Raw genomic sequence first — 17,557 nt, 5'->3', positions numbered from 1 at the left:
TGGTGAGTGTAAGTACAGTCATATGTTCAACGGTACCCGTCTCTAAAAAGGTGGACACAGGTTTCAAGGCTGAAGACTCACATGATGTATTTTATCAAACATTTTCACGGGTAGTAATATGTTCGGACAAAGCAAAGCTAAAGCCAGAACAATGTACAGTGTTTGCAGTTAAATCAAGTCGCCATGGACAAATTCTGCTTGGCATTTTTCACTTGTTACACTTCTAAGGTACAAATTAATGCTTTGAAAACTGGAACCTACTAAGAGACAGGACTCGACATACACGTGGGCCTGACCTCTAAAAGTGAAAAACTCTTTGATTGGCTTATCTGCTAGATTCTCATCACCCATCACAATAATGTAGACTGGTAAAATTCAAATACCATAATCATATGGAAACCAAGTAGAATCCAGCCAAGCTTCACCGGTGATAAACTCCTAGACAGCGAAATCATATGCGCTCTCATAATCCATTATATGGTACCCAGGCCAAGCAACCCGATCATCCGTGACTGAACCTGGTCCGTAATTATTGTACTCTCCGTAGTAAAGGGTGTCTAAGCCTTCATCACTAGACCACTTTCTCCACCCATTAGGATCAATGAAGTCATCAATGTAGGATTCTAGAAAAACTGCTGTGGAATATAGCCGCCATGGTCTCCCAAGGTAGCTTTTAACATTGTTAGAGTTTCGGTACAGTTCATTCGTGGCGAGAATCAAACAGCTCTGTATCGAAATTCCAGTGTATTGATCCAAGGTGTCTCGAGATTGAGATGTAATGACAGTGAACTGACCCGGCATCGGCATCCTGGATATTATGTTATATGCCTGGAACACTGCAGCAGCGTTCCCAAGTATATAATCTATGGTGCCAGATATGTTGCATTCGCGGTAAAATTGTCGAAAAGAATGGACGTATAATGTATCCTGGTAGCCACTGATGGTACATCTGTAGAATGCAGCTAAATCTGCACTTACTCTGAATGCAACTGCTTGGTGCTTCTCTGGCCCTGCCCTGTTCTCTATTGTTATGTCCCGAGCTAAAAATCCTTCCCCTGATACCGCTGCAACATAAAGTTACAAACGCAACGAGTTAAATTTAATGGAACATGTGTGACCCATGGATAAGTCTAGTATCACGGTTCGTGCCAAGCTGTGGTTTTGTCACTGAAAGTTGATAGTTTCGAGCATTCAACTAAAACAAAAATTCATAAGCAAGAAGAGCAAGGAGTTATGGAGGATTTACCAAGAGTTGCAGATCTGAAGGTGGTCCAACCATCAACTACACTTCGGTTCCCAGTGATGAAAGTGACATCACTGCCATCTCCGATCAAAACAATGTTGGTTTTACAGCTGGGGATCACCACATTCTCTTCGTAAACCCCTTCCCTAACATAGATCATCACCCTTTCTTTACTCTTATTCGGAGCGAACCTTATAGCATCACCAATGGTGCTGAAATTCCCAGTCCCATCGACCGCAACGGTCACCACTTCCCTCGGATCATATTCCGATGCCGTTTTCCCAACTTAGGAAGCATAGAAAGAGAGTTACTAACGTGCTTATAAGTACCAATCAATGATTTCACCATAACCGGCTTCAATGGACCCAAAGCTGAATCCAACCCTTCTAAACATGTGTTCTTGTTTGTTAATGCTGCACTAAGGTAAACTCTTGCATCGGCTAGCTTCTTTGAATCCCCATCTTTGATGCTTGACACTGTTTTCTCCAATATAGATAGTGTGGTTTCATGGAGCTCTTTGCAGTCTTGCAGTGTCCCTCTTTGTTTTTCCACAATGTCGTTGCTGTTTCCGCCATTGGAGAAGAGATTCGTTAGTTTGTAGCTTCGGATAGTGCAGAGTGGAGGGTTTGGAGTAAGTAAGTGAGTATGTCGGGACTGATGTTTATTGAAATGGAAAGCTTCAATGAATCGAAACAAGAATCTGGGTATGGAGTGGATTGGCAGATGCTTTGTATGGAAGTGAGATTTGGGCTTAGAGAATTTGTTGAAGAAATGTTGAGACCCAAAGTTGACGAGAAGAAGATGGTGATGAACACGATGAATATTGTTTTAATGGGGGAAGCCATTGAACTAAGAGGATTTTTTTCCTTTGTTTTATAGACTCAAGTAGAACAGATAAGCCAAATTGTTGGGACTTTTAACTTTTTTTTTTTAATTTAGAATATTTCAAAATAGATAAGAGGATTATAGTTGTTGGAATCGGATTGGATAATCCGGTTGAATCTGTTGAATCGTAAATGGTCGGACTGTGAATTAATTTGAATTGGATGGACCACTTTGATTTTTATGAATTTTTAATAATTTATTTTAATTTAAACTGGACCGACAATTTAATTGAAGATTGATAGTTTGACCGATTCGACCATTAATCCAGTTCCAAGGATCATGATGATGGTATAATTTATTATAACTTTTTGAATATATAAAAATCTTTAAAAAAAATTCACACATGCCTACCTAAAAATAATTAAAAATTCAACAATAAATTTATAGAATCAATGGTTATTTTACAATGTAAAGAGGAGTCACATTAAATAATCAATGCAGTTCTAGGAAAATTTTAAAATCAACAAACAAAAGAAATGAAACTGATCATATCATTTGCCTGCTTGACTCTGCATCAAAGGCAAAGGATGGACTCCAATCAGTGGACACCATTAGCCAAACCCAGTACCAGCATCAGAGATACAAGTAGCAGGCTTCCAAATCCGGCAGCTGGAACTTTGTTAGACAGAGAGAGTTCGTGTTTCCCAATGTCGATCATGATCTCGAAACGACAAGGTGGCTGAGATGGATCCACGGTTGTAACCGTTGATAAGTTATTAAACGAACATGCATCTTTCCTTTGATCCATGGTTTGATAATACATATTGAACGCATATGAAGCGTTGCGTTGGGGGTCTAGATTAGAACACGAGGATCCGGGGCCAATGCTTGTGCAATCGGCGTACTGGCAAGCTTGGCTAATGCTTTGAGCCAACGCGTTGGGGTCGGAAACGCCCGCTGAAGGCGATAACACGCACCATTGCCTGGCCAAGTACTTGACGCCTTTGGCCGGGGCGAGTGCTTTGCCTTTTCCCAAATCTAACGGATATTTGATGCTTCCATCGTAATTGAAGATACCCCAATGCCTCTCGAAGTTCCCAGGCTCAACACTCTTGTTGTCTTCGTCGATGAGAGAAAATATGTACACGTCAGGTGGGGCACGACGTTTTGGGGTGCCTTGGCCTCGAATGATACGGTCGAGAAGGCCTTGGTTGAACCTGCGGGCGTTGTCTATGTTCGCGTTAGGGTCACAGTCAGTTGGCCAACCTACTTCCCCAATGACAACCGGCATTTGTCCGAATCCATTCTTTTCGAGAGCCGAAATGAGGGTATCGAAGTTGGCATCATAAACATTGGTGTAAACAATGGGACCATCGACGACGGGATTAGCCTTGTTGTCAAAGAAAGCAAATTCTTTAGGGAAATTGGGGTCAGCTTGGAGACTAAGAAAAGGGTAGATATTAATTGTGAGAATGCCACCATTGTCTTGAATGAACTTGATGATCTTAAGCATTAGGTCACGGACATCGGGTCGAAAATCACCACCGGACGGTAAGCCACTGTCGGTCTGGTAGACATCCGCGTTTAAAGGTACTGTTGTCTTCACCTTCTTGCCTAGGCCAGCTTTGGCCAGAGCTGCTTGAATGTTTTGAAGGGCTGGTAATGTTGTTTGGGTGAACATATCTTTGTAAGAATGAAGAAAAGGTTCATTGCCAATGGCTACAACCCTGAAAAATCACAAATCCCATTCTCGATTCACCTTCTAAATTAAACTAAAACAAATACACATAATTTGGATAAACTATCAAAATAGTCACTTTTGTTTAACTCAGATTACATTTTAGTCACTTATGCTTGAAATGTTACATTTTAATCACTTACGTTAACGTGTTGTAACATTTTAGTCACTAAGCCGTTAATTGTCATTAACAATGCAATAGTAAGTTGACATGACACGTTAAATAATCATTTTAAACAAAAATTTTAAGTTAAATTATACAATTGGTCTCCATATTTTTTCGTTTTGAGCAAATTTAATTTTTTTCTTTTATATTTGTTTTCCTCCTTTCTCCGTCTCTTTTAATTTAGTTTTTCAATGTTTTTCAATTGTTAAAACCTATACTTTTTTTGGAACAATTTAATTTTTTCTTTTTATTTCTTTATTTTTTTTCTTCTTCCCCTTTAGTTTTAACAAATGGAAAATATAAAAAAACTACATTAAAAGAGATGGAGAAGGGAGAAAAACAGAGGAAGCATCAGAAGATTATGGAAAAAAAAGGAAAATTAAAAAAAACATAAAAGAAAAAAATTAAATTACTCAAAACGAAAAGATATAAGAACCAATTATATAATTTAACCTAAAATTTTTATTTGAAATGATTATTTAACGTGTCACGTCAACTTACTATTGCATTGTTAATGACAATTAACGGCTCAGTGACTAAAATGTTACAACACGTTAACGTAAGTGAGTAAAACATAGTGCTTCAAATATAAATGACTAAAATATAACATGAGGTAAACAAAAGTGACTGTTTTAATAGTTTACCTAATCTTTTTTTCAAAATAAATACCTCAAAAATTCACTTCTTTCTTAGGTATAGAATTAAAAATTGTATATATTTTTATAATTAAAATTTTTCTGTTGGGTCATTTCGGCATATTTGATCACTAAATGTAACTATTGGGTATCGAATTCTTAGATTTTTTTAATTCCACCAAACATCCATAAATTATAAAAGAAATTCTATATTGATCTTAAATTTTAAAAGGTTTTAATTGAATCCTTGAACTAAAATATCATTCCAATCAAAAAAATTTTATTAGTAAAATGTCAGCTTAAACGCAAAAGTTCTAAACCGATGGAAGGACCTAATAGAAAACACTTTAATTTGAAGATTCAACCAGAATATTTTAAAATTTAAGGATCAATTTAAAATTTAACCTATATTTCAAGAACATATAACGAAATTAACCCAAAAAATAAACATAGGAAAGAAGAGAGGTTTTCACCTTATATCAGTTCCATATTTGGAAACATAATTAGAAACATTTTGTTGAACCCAAGCTTCAGCATTTCCAGCACTTCCAGCAAGCGATGCCAACATATCATTCGGTATCCCCACCATAACCTGAATTCCTGATTTCCCAAGTGCCTTAAGTGCACCTGGATCAGCTTCAAACAGCTTCACTTTATCGAATCCATTGTCTTTAAGTAGCTTCACCACTATGTTAGGCGGCAATGGATGAGTCGATTGCAACCCCCAGTTGCAGGCCAAACCAGATACACCCCTCTCAATTCCCAACACCCAAACAAACAATAACCAAAACAAACGAATTTCACCCATTCTTTTTAAACAGCAATCACTGTCTGAAAAAAGGAAAAAGTTGAGTTGTTCTTGGATGTCTGGTTTTGAAGTTTAAAGCCACATATATATATATATGAAGGGTTGAGGAAAAATGTGCTTTTACGAGAGGGATAAGAAAAGGGGAAGGAACTGGATTCCAAATGCAAAAACCCAAGTTTGAATCATCAATTTAAATAATATATAAAGAGAAAATGCAAATCACGAAAGGTATAGAGTGTGAAGATGTTGGAAGAAACATTACGTGTGTGTAATATTTTGAGACAAATGTCGAAAACCAACATGGAAGGAATGTTTGTAAAAACTTTCCAACAAGGACTACGCATCATTGTCTGGTTTGATCATGAAAAAAGGTCTTTTTCTTATCCTTTAAAATTTTGTTCGGATTCAGCCTTTGTTTAACAACTGGTCTAATATTTGTTGCTTTGGTATTGGTTTGAGGTAGAATTCCCTGTAATATCAAATGATCATGGATAGCTTTCTGTTCAATTATTCCTTTCCCTGTTTCAACCTTCAACTGTTCTTTTATTGGACTCAGGCCTGCAAAAGACTATAAGTTATGGGTTAACTTTATAACTGTCAGTAAGATTGTTTAAAATAAGAGAAAGTTTGAATAAAAATATAAATTCGAAAAATAAAATTAGATAAAAAATAAAGTATATTTAAAAAACGGATCAGGTATTGGATAAGATTTTTTTAGCTTGAGCTCAGCTCAACGCTAATTTACAAAAAAAAAAAACTGTTGTTTTCTTGCTCCATTTTATTATTTTACTGCTATTTTCTTGTTGTTTTGTCATTATTTTATTACTATTTCACTATTATATTATTACTATTTTATTGTTATTATTTAGATATTGCATAACTCTTATTTTATTGAATGGACTAAATTTGGGTCTAACAAATGAGTTAAAAAATTTGGTTGGACTCAGCCTGAAACCAAACCAACTCGACCCATTCACACCGATCAGGGAATCCTTTTTTGCAAATGAATTTAAGTTATTTTGTGTGATTAATATAGCATCTCCATTCAAAACATTACATATATCATAAATGCAATTATTGACAAATTATATTAGAACATTATTAACATTTGTTTTGATTTGAATAAAAGATTGATTAAATTTTTTGTCAGACACCCATTTAATACGGGTTTAAACCATATTTTTCTTATCTCCTATCCTTAATATTGCAAAAAAAAAAAGACATTACTAAATTTTTTTTTTAACTTTACAAGTATAGATACAATTAAAAGCAAAACATATGAGAATAAATAGTATTAAATCAAAATAATTTAGGATTTAAGTCCTTAGCCTTAAACTTTCCCTGTAGTACAAACACCTCATTGGCAACTTAAAATTTATATATACGTGGTTAAAATATGTTGTTAGTCCTTATACTTCTACAAAACTTAAGATTTAATCCTTATATTTTAAAAATTATAAAATTCAAGTACTGTAAACTTTAAATTTTAAAATCCTAATACAATTATCATCATCATTGGTAATTTCCATAAGAATTTATCAACTTCAACATGTTTTATTTTTCATCAATTACATATTAGGTCATATAAAGGTAACCTAATTAATATATTAAGTTGATAAATTTTTTTAAAAGATACTACTAATATTAATGATTGAATTCAGATTTTTAAATGAAAAATTAATTTTTTTAACAATCTAATTATAAGTTTTGATTACATCAGTGTGTTTTTTTAAACAATATCTAAAACTACCCATAACTCCTTTCCAACCCATAAATAAAAAGATAATGTGTTTTAATGCACTCAAATTCATGTATTTTTATATTGACAATAATACTCATATTAATCGAACTAAGACTCTATCGATATTTTAAAAATATTAAATATTAAATTTTTGTTGGTAAATGATATGATAAGATGGAGGGGGCCAGGAAAATGGGCTAAATAGAAGAAAGCAGGCTGACCCGACCATGTAACATATAAGCATCGCAATCCGTGTCTCTTTGAAAAACGCAATGCCTAAACAAAGGAAACAAACGTAATTAACGGCTTTTCTTCTTTCCTTTTTTTCTTTTTAGTTACAGTTCCAATAACCACATTCAAATAATTATTAAAAAATTAATCAATTCTTCTAATACACTCATAATTACAACATAAATTTATACTATTTTATCGTATTTAATCTCGTCGTCATTGTTGTTACACTAGGCTCAGATACTTGAATCCATACATAATATCTATTACTTCAATCCCTCACCGGTGATTGTTTGATAGTTTTTAGCTTAATGGTTGATTTCATTATTATCAGTAGGGTTTCATGGATATATGAATGGATTCTTGTTTCTGGGGAACATTTTGACTTTTAATACAGAAAAATGAAAAGAAAAGAAAAGAAAAGAAAAGAAAGAAAGAAAGAAAGAAAGAGAGAAAAAAAGAACCAAAAGAGATTCCTCAACGAGGAAGGCGAAAAACAAAAGAAAGCAAAACGCTACACCAAAGTATCTTTCTTTCTATGCTTTTGCTTTACAAAGGTCAGCAATGCAGCCGAGAGAGGCTCTTGAGTCAGGCTTTGACATGGAAATGCCCAAACCCCAATTTTTTTTTCTCCTTCCTTCTCTTTTACTCAACCCTAAACCTACGTGTGTTTTCTCTTTCTTTTATGCTTAAAGTTCAAAGAAAACAGCTCAATCCAAATCCTCCTGCTTTTTTTCTTTTCTTTTCAAGTTCATAGGTTGGTTGGCCCTAACCCAGAATCTAATGCACTGTCCAGTTCCAAGAGTCAACTTCTACTAGATTTTTGGTTAAATTTTGCTATTAGTCCTTGTATTATGTATGAATTATAGATTTAGTTTTTGTTCTTTTAGAATTGGCCAGTTTTAGTCCCATACTTTTTTGAACTTTAGAATTTGAGTTTTGACCCAAATGTTAGTGATTAAATCCGCTTTGATTAAAATCTGTAATTGTGGTCATGCATATAAAGTTGTAGATTTAGTTTTTACCTTCCAATTCCATCAGTTTTAGTTAATTAGGACTAGAATTTAAAAATTTAAAAATATATGAATTAAAAACAATTAAATTAAAGTATAAGGACTTAATCAAGATAATTTAACCTAGAAATTTTTTTTGTTTCATTTGCTGTCTCTCTCTTTATCTCTTTACCCGTGTGTATGTATGTGTGTGAGGTGAGTGAGGCTTCACTTTCACTTCTGTTTCTTTGGTTAAAAGTATAAAAAAAATCTTTGCTTTGCTTCGTTATGCTCGCTCCTTGTCTTATAGTGTGTCAACGCTTACAAAAAGAGCAACAGCCACCCCCTCAAAGGAAGTTTCCTCCCCTCCCCTCCCTCTAAAAATACCCCCTTTTACTTTGTTTATCTTTACTGTTGCTTTCTCTTTTTTAGGCTTTGCTTTAGGGTCTGTTTCAACTCTTTAAAACCCACAAAAGTCACACCAAGGTTCACTTAATGCTCTCCTTCCACCCGCTTGCAATCTCTCTTACACTCTCATCTCAGGTACTTCCCCTCTCATTCCAACCTTATTTCTTTAATGGGTTACGTTTTATCTTTTGTTACAATTTAAAGAAAAAAACTTTTTTTTTTTTAGTTTTTTGAGTTTTCCCACTTCAATTGATGGATACCCAATCTTCTTTTCAAGAATTTAGAAGTGAAAATCAAGTGGAGCTTTGAAACAATGACTTTTTTATGGTCTTTTTTTGTTCTTACCCAAGTGGTATGGTGTTGTTGTTATCACTTCTTTAATGTTAGCACTATTTTTAGCGCTTCATTACAGTAACTTTTTGATAGGAACTAAATTTTCGGTTTTAATACGAGAAAATAGGAACAAACTAGAGTCTCTTAGTGCTTTTTATCATGTGTATGGACCTTTAATGGCTAACGTGTTAGTTAGGTTGTCAAATTTTGCCTAATCTTTATAATTAATGATGTGATTATTCAAGCCCTCATTTGCCTTGTTACATTTATTCTCTAAAAATGGTGATTGATTAGGGGAACTTTTCTTTTTTTGCTTTTGATTCCTTTGTTTAATGGTATAATTTGATAATCTATTGTTGATTGCAGTTAATTTTCTGAAATAATGGAGATTGGTAATGGCTGCATTTCAAAGAAGAGAAAGTTAGTTGAAGAAGGGTCCTTGGATGAGCTTAATGAAGACCTTTTAGAAAGGGTACTCTCATGGCTGCCAACTTCAACGTTGTTTCGCCTCGGTTCAGTGTGCAAGAGATGGAAATCAATGGCGGATTCTCAAAGTTTCAAGCTTGCTTGCTCAAGGATTCCTTCAAGGGATCCATGGTTTTACATGGTGGACGCCGATCTTAATCGATCGATTGTCTTTGATTCCGCCAAGAGTAGTTGGAAAAGACTCAACCATCCGTCTCTACTATTGCGTGATCATAACCGCGACTCCATCCCGGTTGCAGCGTCCGGTGGCCTCGTTTGTTTTAGAAACATGTCTGGTGGTTACATCGTATGCAATCCCGTGACTGGATCTTGTCGCGAACTGCCTCCTGTGGATCCGGGTCAGTCCCTTCTTGCTATTGCAATGAATGCATATTCCAACTACCATGGTTCATATAAGCTAGTTTTGGTCTCTGGTGATCTTCCAAAACTTTCGTTTAAAGTTTATAACTCGATTACCAATTGCTGGGAAGAAGAGATTATGTTGAGAAGAAACGCCGATGATTGTACCAAATCCAACGACAACGATGATGATGCCGTTTACTTCCTTAGTACAGCCGGAAACGTAGTGGTAACCAACATGCAAAGAAGCCCTTCCAAGCAATATTCATCAGTGTTTACACTTAAAGATGGTGAAGAGATTGTTTATTTCCTCACCTCCTCAGGCAGAGTAATTGCTTGCAATCTTACCCAAAAGTGTTTCTCCGAATACCCAAGACTGTTGCCGGTCTTCTCTGAGTACTCCATCGATGTGGTGGAGTGTAAAGGAGAGATGTTGGTCGTAGTGTTATCCGAATTCTTCGAAAGTGCTAGCCTTAGGGTATGGCAATGTGATCCAAAAACGAAGACATGGAATCAGATTGCAGCGATGCCGCCTGCAATGTCACACGAGTTTTACGACAAGAAGTTGGACATAAACTGTGTTGGTGCTGGTGATCAGATCTTTATCTGCTTAAGCTCTGCTGAGCTTTGCAGCTATGTTCTGTACAATTTCGTGACGAACCGATGGGTGGAATTGCCCGAATGCTCGGTGAACGGTGAATCGTTGGAGTTCATGTCTGCGTTGTCGTTTGAGCCGAGGATTGAGGCTTCGGTATGAAAAAAACAATGGTGTGAATTGTAAGCAATGGTTTAAAAGGACATTGCTTCATTTTATTTTGTTATTTCTAGTATTCATTGAGTATTTGTTCTGTTATTTGAATTGTTTAAGCAGATTAGCCCACAAAAGTTGGCATACAATCATATTATGATGTAATTTGTTGAATGTATTCATGAGATTATGCTTTGAGACTATTATTGGTTTCATCATTCAGTTGGAATTTCATGGTATAAAATTTCAAGAGTTTTCTAATTTTGTTTTTCAAAAAAGTCTTCAACAAATATTTTATTCTTAAAAATAATAATAAATTGGATATCTAATAAATCTAAAATCAGAACTAAATTGATAGAATATGTAAATATTGAGAGTAAATTTATTAATTTTTTAGAATTAGAACTAGAATTATGCAACCATGAAGTCCTATTATCCCAACAATAAATAAATAAAATCAATTGAAAAGGATTAAATTACTTTAATTTCTTTTAATAAAATCAATTTGTTCAATATCAAAATTTAGAGGGACTATAGAAATGTTTTACCAAAAATGTTTATAAGTACCCATTAATCCGACCCACACTGAGCCCAATTGTTTATCTTCAAGGCCCATTGCCTCATACAATAAAATTAAGGTTAAACTATACATATAGTCTCTACTTTTCGATAATTAAGAATTCAATCCCTATATTTGTGTTTCTAGGAATTTACCTTTAATTATTAATATTGATAATTTTTTTTTGTTAAGTTTAAATTAATTAAATTTTTTTTAATTATACAACTATTAAATAAACAGTTTTTTATAATGTTATTTGAACATAAATTTAAATATCAAATCAATCGAAATATCAAATAAAAAAATATTTTTAAAGTGATTAAATCAAAATTCGATATAAATCGATTAAAAACTAATTGAATCCATAGTGGAAACAATTTTGAAAATATTGGTTTACTAATTTCAAAATGTGAACATATTTAATAAAAAAAATAACAATACAATGTTTTCTTCATTTCTTTCTTTTAAAATATAAAAACATTAGACTACACAATTTCAACACTTTTTTCATACAATTAAATTCATAGAGAAAAGTTTCCAGAAACCATGAAACAAAGATAGAACAATTTTCCAATCGTTCTCCCGCCCCCCTTTCTTCTGAAAATATAAACCAACTAGAGAATGATAAACACAAAAAGATCATAATTATTATCAACCAGCGGCCATTCAAGTAAATCTAAGCTCTCACAGGGTATCTATCAATGCAATCAAGCCATGGGTTATCCCTTGAAGGCTTCCTCACACGACGCATGGATCGCCAAACCACACTGTTGCATTTAAACCCAGAACCGAATGCTATTTGCCAGATCCTATCCCCTCTTTTAACCCTTTCTTTAGCTTCCAAATAAGCCAATTCGTACCATATGCTGCTGCTCGATGTGTTGCCGAATCGGTGTAAGGTCATCCTCGATGCTTCCATGTTGTTTTCGCTGAGTTCCAAGTTCTTTTGCAGCTCGTCTAGCACCGTCTTGCTTGCGGCGTGGACGCAGAAGTGTTCGAAGGCGAGCTTGTAGTCGGGGATGTATGGCTTCGACGACGGTGATAGGGAGGTCTTGGATTTATCGCCGCCGAAGAAATGGCGCCAAATAAGGGTGGCGAAGAAGAAGAGTTGTTCGGAGAAGGGGAGGACGAGTGGACCCAATGTTGTGATGTTGGTTTTGAGGGCGTCGCCGCCGATTTCCGTTAGGTCTTTGCTGACTTTAAGACCTTTGAAACCTTGTTCATCTTCTTCCTGGTAAATTGACCTGATCCAAATGTTTATCCAAAAATAAATAATATTTTGAATAAAAATATTTATTATATTATAATAAATACTGGAAAAGTTAAAATTTTCTCCAAGTATTCCAAGTAATTCTTTAAATAAAATTAGTATATAAGTATGAATTTCACAAATATTTAAGGATCTCATCAATGTAGTTATTAATGTATTTTATTATATTATAATTTTGCTTAAATTAATTTATATTTATATTTACTACAATAATTATAATATTAAAATATTTATATCTTGTTTTGCATTTATTTAACCATCTACCAAGCTATACATTGTAACGTTAGCTGTAATTAATCCCGCATGAACAGGTAAAAAGGGAAACAAACCTGAAACTCCGGTCATCGGCACCTTTATGCGTCCGTACAAGGTGTTCAAGCCGATACTTAGCACGGCGGTAGTCACGACGGCGGTTAGACAAAAGCACAGCGGAGCATCCCATCCTGAAAAAACAATTCGGAACAAGCATGGACCGGTCCCGTCCAGGGTACCAATTATAACCCACCATCTCAGTGCTCACCACCACCGCATAGTTATTCGGGTTAGCTTGCAACATATCTCGAGCCAAATCCACCGCAATAATCCCCGCACTGCACCCCATCCCGCCGAGGTTGTAGCTCAAAATATTACCTCTCATCTTATAATGGTTGATGATCATCGCCGAAAGGGACGGAGTCGGGTTGAATATGCTACAGTTCACAACGAGGACCCCAACATCCTTGGGTCGGATCCTGGTTTTCTCAAAGAGCTCATCCAAGGCACCAAACATCACAGTCGACGCCTCGAGACGGCCTTCTTTCATTGTGGCACAGTTTTCTTTAGACATAATCACCTTCGGAACATATGTTTCGTCCCCAATCCCTGAAGATTTCAGTATCTTTTTCTGGAATTCAAGACTCGCTTCATCGAACTTGCCTGATGCTCTTGCAAGCTCAATGAACTGATCTTTCGTCACCTAAAAATGGAAAAAAAAATTTAAGGCCAAATAGAGAAATATAGTTGACGAGATGCATGCATGAACATATGTTCATTATTGTTCATTATTTTTCACCTTTAAGTCATCGTGAGGACGATAACAAGCGAAATCAATTAGATAAATGGAACGAGGGCGTGACATGAAGTAAACGGAAACGGTGAACACAAAAACAGCGAAAAAAGACAGCACGGTGGCGAGATCATAACGAGCATCTTCCCAAAGCTTTTTCCAAAGCTCTTCCCTACTAAGACTACCCACTTCGGCACTAAAAACGAGTACCAAAACAGGTATGGTAGCCAAATATATACCATGGTTGATCAAATAATGGTACCCTAACTTCACATACTTCAAGTTAACTGACTGAAGAAAATCAGGTAGTCGTCTTCGAACCCGAACCGAGAACGTTAACGAACCGGCGTTCGGTCCCGATGATTCGATCCCACGGTTGACAATCTCAGTTGACAACAGATCTTGCTCATTTCTAGCCATATTAAAAGACCTGGTGTAACGGTGAAGAACCACCACCATACATACATATATATAGAGAGAGAGGGATGCATTAATGTGGGATGAAAGGTGGTGGGTGGATATAGTTAATGTTTACACCAACTTGGACCGGTGGTAAGTAGTTGAAAGGTTTTGAAATCGCCATGAATTCTTTCATTAAATGAAATCTAGTCCAATTCAAAGGCAATAAAACAGGGTTTTTGTTTGGTTTATTACGATTACCAACTGGTAATACATGTATGTGTGATATAAAGTTGTTTGTGGAACCTACATTTTCTTGTGAATTTTTTTTTGGATATTCAGTCTTATCCTTTGCCTTCCATTTTGTTTTTGCACTCAAATAATGTGCAAAGACAAATAAACCCATAATTAAGATTGCATTGGAGGGAGTAGTTGGGAGGTTCTCCTTTTGAAGGTAGCAGCTGGCATAAGCTGTTTAAGCCTTAGTTGCACATATCTATAAAAATACATAACCACCATCTTTACTTGAAATAAATAGGTAGTAGTAAAGCAGCAGACTTAAAGGTCTAAACCACAAAGCACCACTTGCACACCGAATAGAGAAGGTTCTGGATTCTTTGGTTCAACATGTTGGGTTTGTGGAACAGGAAATCCTGCCCGATTTCAAGTTCAGGGTATGGTTCAGATTCAGGCAATCGGTTGGATTTCCATTAATAACCCACTGCATGGTTTTTTTTCTTTGGTTAAAATGTATATGCCACAAAACTTAAACTATCCAATAAATTTCGAATTAAGATATTTTTTTCTCGAAAATGACAGCCGAGCAAGGTGTTGTGGATTTTCATTTTTTTGATTTTAGATATGAAACGGTTATAATAATTACTTGTCTTATCTCATTTTGTCCCATCTCACTATACTATATGAAATTATCATTTTATTCTTATATATAACGTATTAGAAGGGTAGAAATATAGTAACGTATTATAGAAAAAAAATCATATATTTTATGTTCAAATTCTTTTAAAGAATTATCATTGAATCTTTACTTGAATTTAAAAAAGATTAGAAATATTAAAAATAAATAGCAAAAATTAAATTGAAGTGAAGTGAAGTTGGATGGATGCGTGCAACATCTATAGAGGTGGTTATACATCCATAGTGGAGCATAACAGCCAACTATAGAACGATGGTGGATTTAGCAACATTCACCTTTGCCCTCGTCTTGCCCCATTGCCATCCTTAATGCAACTTAATAAATAAATATAAGGGATAATATTTAATGAATCGTTATTGTATGAGTCTTATGCACTATCAATGAATCATATTCAGTCACCTCATCAATAAGTAAAATAAAAAAATTTTGAGGACTTAAAAATAAATACTGATAAATTTATTTAAGTATAATTAAAATAATTTAAAGTATTATTTTCTCATCTCCTTCCTACTCAATGGACAAAATTGATAAGTTTCAGTTAAAGTTCTCTAAAATCTTAAAAGAAAATCAATAATAAGAATAGTTTTTTTTAAAAATAATCTCATTATAGGTTTTACTCATATCTTTTCTTTTTGACACAATACATAGAACTACCTATAGCTTTGATGTTCATGGTAAGTTTTATAATTATGATTGATCGTACTTGAAGACTAACTATTATCACGATAAAGGCAAGCGCACCTATTGAACAGTAGTATAGTTTATAGCAAGACCGGAATGTCGAACCCACAGCAACTAAAAGTACTAGAATTAACCTTCTTTTTATTATTTAGCCTAAAAATAAAGGGATTTGCTTTATCTAAACTAATTAACTAAACTAAGAATGCACAGGAAGTAAATTGGGGAAATACTTTTGTCTAATTGATTTAGACAATACCCAAGAAAGAATCCACCTAGACTTCACTTGTTATTTGATTCTGAATTAGACGATTTATTCACTTGACTTGATCCGTAGAAATCCCTAATTTATATTATTATCTCTCTCAAGACTAACAACGTCTAACCCTAGGTTGATTAATTGAAATCTCTTTCTAATTAAAACCCTTAATGTTGCATTAACTCGATCTATGGATTTCCTTATTAGGTTTGACCCTAATCCGACAGATTTATGTCACCCTATGTCTAAGGGTGCAATCAACTGCGCTTAATTATACTAGATATACTCTTAGACAGGGACTTTTGCTCCTCTGAATAAGCACACCAACACTTGAATCAATATCCTGGAATATTAAAGCAAGAATTACGAACACATAATTAAGAACAAATCAAGTATTTATCATATAATTCAGAAAATAGTAATAAGATCCGTCTTAGGTTTCATCCCCCTTAGGTATTTAGGGGATTTAGTTCATATGTGTAAAAGATAACATCTCAGAAGAATAATAATAACAAAACATAAAGAAATCCAAAAACCCTGAAGGAAATTGAAAGGAGATATTCAGTCTTGAAGGAGAATTCGGCTTCTGAGATGGATCAATCGGCTTTCTTCGAGTAATTTTTTCCCTCTCACTCCGTGTGTTTTCTTTAGGTGCCTCTTCGGGTGTTTATACAGACTTTAGAATGCTTCAAAACCCTCAAAAGTGACCTTTTTCGAGTAGAACTAGACTTGGGCTCGACAGGGACTCGCCCGTGTGACAGGCCCGTGTGGGGTGGTTTAGGCCGTGTTAGAGTCTGCTAAATAGACACGGGCATGTGGTCTACCCGTGTGAGGAAGTCCAGGCCGTGTTGATTTTCCATGTTGACCCATTTTCTCTGTTTTTGGCCCGTTTCTCGCTCTTTTTACTCTCCTATGCTCACCTAAATATAAAACATGAAATTAAAGAATTAGGAGTATCAAATTTCACAAATCTAATGATAATTCATCCAAAAATGTACTAAGCATGAGATAAAAATATATATAAATTTTGACTTATCAAATCTCTTCTTAACCCATAAATAAGAGGATAATGCGCTTCAGTGCACTCAAACTCACATCCTCCTGCATTGACAACAATACACATACCAATTGAGTGACAATAATAGGAATATCTAATTACAAATAATCCATAAAAAAAATGTTGGGATAAACCTGATTTAAACAACGAACAAGTAAAACAACGAAGAGATTAAAAAGATCGAACACAAATATTTTACGTAGAAAAAACCTTCAAAAGAGGATAAAAACTATGGGTAAAGATAAATTCACTAAAACAACAGAAACGAATAGTACAAAACATGGAGATAAAACTAAACCCCTGAAACCCGAAATAAGAACCCTCATAACGTAAACACAAAATTCTCTGAAAGCTTATAAAAACTAATATCTAAATGTGTAATGAGTTATCTTTTTAGGGTGGAAAAATGACTTATTTATAAGCTAAATTTGTAGGTAAAATAATATTAAAATAACCTCCACTAATCAGAGTTTAAGTGGGAAACTAAAAATAAAGTTTAATTGGGAGAACAAAAACTGAAAAGTACGAGCCATAACTCTACAAATCTCCACATTAACTCGTATTTCCATAATGTTTCCTTTGCCAAAGCCCACCACGAGCTTATCTCAAACTATGCAGGATATTAACTGAGTCGAAGATGTGCTTAGAAGCTAGAAGTCTTCT

At 34.7% G+C, this 17,557-nt stretch overlaps 3 protein-coding genes and 1 pseudogene across 5 annotated transcripts; 1 reads left to right on the top strand and 3 right to left on the bottom strand.

The window, feature by feature from the left end:
• Positions 1-61: 61 nt before the first annotated feature.
• Positions 62-5,638, bottom strand: LOC121212569 (glucan endo-1,3-beta-glucosidase 5). The gene is made up of 2 exons (XM_041085621.1): positions 5,081-5,638; positions 62-3,795 (listed from the first exon to the last, which is right to left on the bottom strand). The coding sequence occupies exons 1-2, from the start codon at positions 5,413-5,415 to the stop codon at positions 2,667-2,669; spliced, it is 1,464 nt and encodes a 487-aa protein (XP_040941555.1). The 5' UTR covers positions 5,416-5,638; the 3' UTR covers positions 62-2,666.
• Positions 162-2,088, bottom strand: LOC107893382 (probable pectinesterase/pectinesterase inhibitor 12; annotated as a pseudogene).
• A 2,914-nt stretch (positions 5,639-8,552) lies between the features above and the next one.
• LOC107893384 (F-box only protein 13) lies at positions 8,553-10,896 on the top strand. 3 transcript variants are annotated; one of them, XM_016818358.2, is made up of 2 exons: positions 8,553-8,922; positions 9,487-10,896. In XM_016818358.2, the coding sequence occupies exon 2, from the start codon at positions 9,503-9,505 to the stop codon at positions 10,700-10,702; it is 1,200 nt and encodes a 399-aa protein (XP_016673847.1). In that variant the 5' UTR covers positions 8,553-8,922; positions 9,487-9,502; the 3' UTR covers positions 10,703-10,896. The 3 variants fall into 3 exon arrangements, with proteins under 3 accessions (XP_016673847.1, XP_016673849.1, XP_040941553.1); XM_016818360.2 differs by lacking the exon at positions 8,553-8,922 and adding an exon at positions 8,962-9,139; XM_041085619.1 differs by lacking the exon at positions 8,553-8,922 and adding an exon at positions 9,164-9,402.
• Positions 10,897-11,745: 849 nt separating this feature from the next.
• LOC107893385 (3-ketoacyl-CoA synthase 10-like) lies at positions 11,746-13,988 on the bottom strand (the record flags this gene model as incomplete). The annotated part of the gene is given in 3 exon segments (NM_001326811.1): positions 11,746-12,496; positions 12,852-13,477; positions 13,574-13,988. Coding segments are annotated over 3 exon segments (1,608 nt in total). The 3' UTR covers positions 11,746-11,928.
• Between the last annotated feature and the right edge of the window lie 3,569 nt (positions 13,989-17,557).

This window comes from Gossypium hirsutum, chromosome A13 (assembly GCF_007990345.1).
Source record: "Gossypium hirsutum isolate 1008001.06 chromosome A13, Gossypium_hirsutum_v2.1, whole genome shotgun sequence".
Taxonomy (NCBI): domain Eukaryota; kingdom Viridiplantae; phylum Streptophyta; class Magnoliopsida; order Malvales; family Malvaceae; genus Gossypium; species Gossypium hirsutum.
The sequence above is the reverse complement of the archived record's forward strand: the minus strand, read 5'-3'. Positions and strand labels throughout refer to the sequence as shown.